The 3,747-nt window shown below is 38.7% G+C and overlaps 1 protein-coding gene across 1 annotated transcript in view; it reads right to left on the bottom strand.

The window, feature by feature from the left end:
- Positions 1–1,676: 1,676 nt before the first annotated feature.
- Dct (dopachrome tautomerase) overlaps positions 1,677–3,747 on the bottom strand; it is a 36,155-nt gene continuing 34,084 nt past the window's right edge. The window contains exon 8 of the mRNA XM_005374234.1: positions 1,677–1,876. Coding sequence (XP_005374291.1) covers positions 1,677–1,876 — 200 coding nt within the window. The remainder of the gene's footprint in view (positions 1,877–3,747) is intronic.

The raw sequence follows: 3,747 nt of genomic DNA, 5'->3' as shown, positions 1-3,747 counted from the left end.
ATACTTTTTAAAAAGTCCAATGCATTATATATGAATAATTTTTCATCTGAAGCTATGTAGCAAAGGGACTGCTACAGGACCTCAGAGTAATGAGACTAATCAATTTGTCCGGTGTTCAGAATTATAGCCGTGGCAGCCTTCTCTGACCAGCTTTTCCTGATTCCACACTTAATAGGTTTGGAACAGTATATTAGTTAACTAGAAAGCCTTATAATTGTATTTCCTTCTTTATTTATCCCGATAAGATCCATGTTTATCCAGCTATTGAATCTTCTGATAGGTCTACTCTTTAAAACTACAAGTTTTAGCCAGGTGTATTGGTGCACACCTGTAATCCCAGTGCCCAAGAGAAAGGGTGTGGAGGCAGGAGGATCACGAGTTCGAGGCCCACCTGGGTTACCTAGTGAGTTCAACACCAGCCTGAACTACAGAGAGAGACCCTGTCCAAAGAAAAATGCAAATTTTAAATAAATTCTCTGACCCCTAATTACTTACAGAGACAACCGAACTGACCCTTCACTTATTCATTGTCTAGGTCTTATACAGAAAACAAGGCCGTTGTTCAAGGCTGGAGAGGAAAAGACAGAGAAAGGAAGAAAAAGAAGCCAGGGAAGACGATGAGGGTGGAAAGGGCATTGTATGTAGTCATTCACAGGGTGGTGGAGATTCACCTAGTGCCCGCCACCCTCCTCCGATTTGCACATAGTTTGTCCCCCAAAGCCTAAGGTGTTGGAATTTAGTCCCTGCTGTAAGGTATGGAAACTTAATCTGACTATGGTGTTTAGAAATGGGACACTTGGAAAGCAACTAGAATTAGATAATGTCATCAGGGTGGAGCCCCCATGATTGAATCCTGAGCCTCCTTGCACTGTTAGGAAGAGGAAGAGCAGGCAGACACACATGCACACCCTGTCTCTTCCCACGCAATGCTTTGACCACCTTGGGAGTCTGTCAGCAAGGCCATCACAGTCTTCGACCTTCCACCAATAGTCCTGTAAACTGGTAACAACCTCTTTTATTTATAAAATTAACCTGATCAAAGTATTTCAATATAATAGTGAAAGGCTGACACATTCCATCTCCACACCATCAAAAGCAAAGACATTTGGACAAAGAAAGTTTGAATCAGGGTTAGGGATATAGCTCAGTGACACAGCACCTGCTTGGCAAATGTGAGGTTGTGAGTTCGATTCCTAGTACAGAAAAAAAGATGAAAGAAGGAAAGAAGGAAAGAAGGAAAGAAGGAAAGAAAGAAGGAAAGAAAGAAAGAAAGAAAGAAAGAAAGAAAGAAAGAAAGAAAGAAAGAAAGAAAGAAAGAAAGAAAGAAAGCTTGAACCAGACTCTCCTGGTCTTCAATTACACTGATCTGCAAATATAAAGAATCTACTTTCTGATTTCTTTCTTCAGGGGCTTCAGAATACTAAAAGGTTTCATCAGCATGAGAAATTCTGATCAGATACCACAAGCTGTCCATTGTACATTAATCTGATGATAGCAGTAGTCCCAAATACTTTTAGCTTAAATTTATTAAACTAACAAACCAGAAACAACAGCAAAGCACCCTCTGTATTCAGATTATCATTTCAATAAAAGAACCTGTAGCAAAGATCTGGTAAAGGAAGAACCCTAGGATAGCTTGATTATTCTCAAGAACTACAGTACGGCCAGCCTCTTCTCTAGGGTATGGCCTGAGCTCCCTCAGCTTCTTCTGTGTATCTCTTGCTGCTTAAATGAGTTTCCATGAGGGGTGTGTATCCTCTGCGGAGCCTTCTGTACTGCAGGAAAATCAGCAGCACAAAAAGACCAACCAAGGCCGCAAGTGTTCCCATCACCACCGAGAGTATTGTGGTCCAACTTGGAGTTTCTTCAGCTGAAACTGAAGCAGAAAAGAAGGATTGTAACAGCTGAATACACTTATAAAAGGAAAGAATAAACTTACTTGCTTTTCACATCCACTTTTGTTGATAAAGCAAAACTGCCTTGCTAGGATACAATTTATTTTCTCTTTCCTCACCAACTATTTATCATATCCACAATCATTTTGGCCAGGAAGTTGGAAATGGCATCTCATTATTTAAATAGAGCTTATTGCATTTTAAACATTTGCTATAATAAGTGCTTATATGCAGAATAAATCCACCAAGGAAGTATACAGCTACTTTTTAAGTCAGAAATTCATTTGTAAAAGTGTATGCTAAAATGGTATCTGGAGAACTGCTAAATTCGCAACCCTTGGGTAGAAACTCTGATATTCTCCTTTTTATAGGTGATAAGTGGATGAGGAAAATCAGAATGGCTCTTGTAACAGATGTTCAATAGCAGAAGCAGATCTATCTGTACTCATTTAAATAGTTTTCATGGTGGTGCGAGAAGCTGAAAGAGTAAATAAGGTCTAAAATGTACAACAGATAATGTGAAACAGGAAGAAACTGTTCAAATGGAAAAAGGAACTAGGATAGGAGAAAGGGGGAAGGGAAGCCAGGGAAAAGGGAAAAGTGCAAGTCATACTATTAGTGCCTCAGTGCATAGAAAAGGAAGGTTTGCACTTATATCGATTGGAGAATTTTTTATGCCCATACCTTCTATTCTGAGTAACTACTTTAAAGATAATAATATGCCGTATATTAACTATTATTATTCTCCTACCATCTTGTTATGGGGTTTTTTTTTTTTACCTTTTTACCAGAAAATTTAAAAATCAGTTTTGATGAACTCTCAATGATCCATTTGATAAATCACATATACTTTATAAACTCTCTTCCACCAAATTAGTGGGTTGCATTTTAAATATGCTTATGCCTCCTTGTAATTTCTTTTAAAAATATCTTTGCTTTGGCAAATTATTTTTAAAATTTGCACCTTCTGAGTTGGCTTCTGGATCTATACCCTACATGCATGCAAGTATGGTATTATCTTTCCAATCCTTCTCCTTCAACCCCACTGAGGGCCATGGCCCATCCCAACCAGATTCCTCCAAGAAGATTTTAATGCAACTCCTCCTGGTACAAAACAACAGCCCTGGGGCTGGGGAGATAGCTCAGTGGTGTGAGCACCAGCCTGGAAAGCACAAGGTCCTGAGTTTGATTCTTCTGTACCAAAAAGAAAAAGAAAAAAAAAAAAAGGCCCCTGTTGCTAGCTCCCTCTTCTTAAAATACATTTTTAGTCTCCCATTTTTTTGGTGAAGGCACCAAAAATAATTGCTTTTTAACACTGTACAAATCCTCTGCCTATTTTTAATTTGTTTTTTCAAGTTGTGGTAACATATACATAACATAAAAGTCACCATCTTAACCACTTCTTAGACAGTTCAGTAGCATTCACATTACGGTATGACCACCACTTCCATCCATCCACAGAACATCTCATGTTGAAAAACTGAAATATTTTGTCATTTAAATGATTAGTCCTCACCCTCCCCTCCCCAAGCCTCTGGTAACAGCCTTCTGCTCCACAAATTTGACTATTTTATTTTCTCATATAACTAGAATGATACAATATTTGTCCCATTATGTCTCATTTTAGTTTGTTTGTCTTGTTTTTTTGAGAGAGGGTTTCACTATGCAGCACAGGCTGGCCTCAAACTCAGAATGATCCTTCTGCCTCAGCCTCCCCAGTGCTGGGATTACAGATGTGCGCCACCACTCCTGGTGTGTCTAGCTCATTTCACTTGGCTTAATGTCCTCAGGGTTTATCTTTTTTGTTTATCTTTTCCTTCCTTTGTAAGACCAAATTATATATATATTTATA

The sequence above is a fragment of the Chinchilla lanigera genome, unplaced genomic scaffold, assembly GCF_000276665.1.
Source record: "Chinchilla lanigera isolate Chin_1 unplaced genomic scaffold, ChiLan1.0 scaffold00003, whole genome shotgun sequence".
In the NCBI taxonomy this organism is placed as follows: Eukaryota; Metazoa; Chordata; class Mammalia; order Rodentia; family Chinchillidae; genus Chinchilla; species Chinchilla lanigera.
The sequence above is the reverse complement of the archived record's forward strand: the minus strand, read 5'-3'. Positions and strand labels throughout refer to the sequence as shown.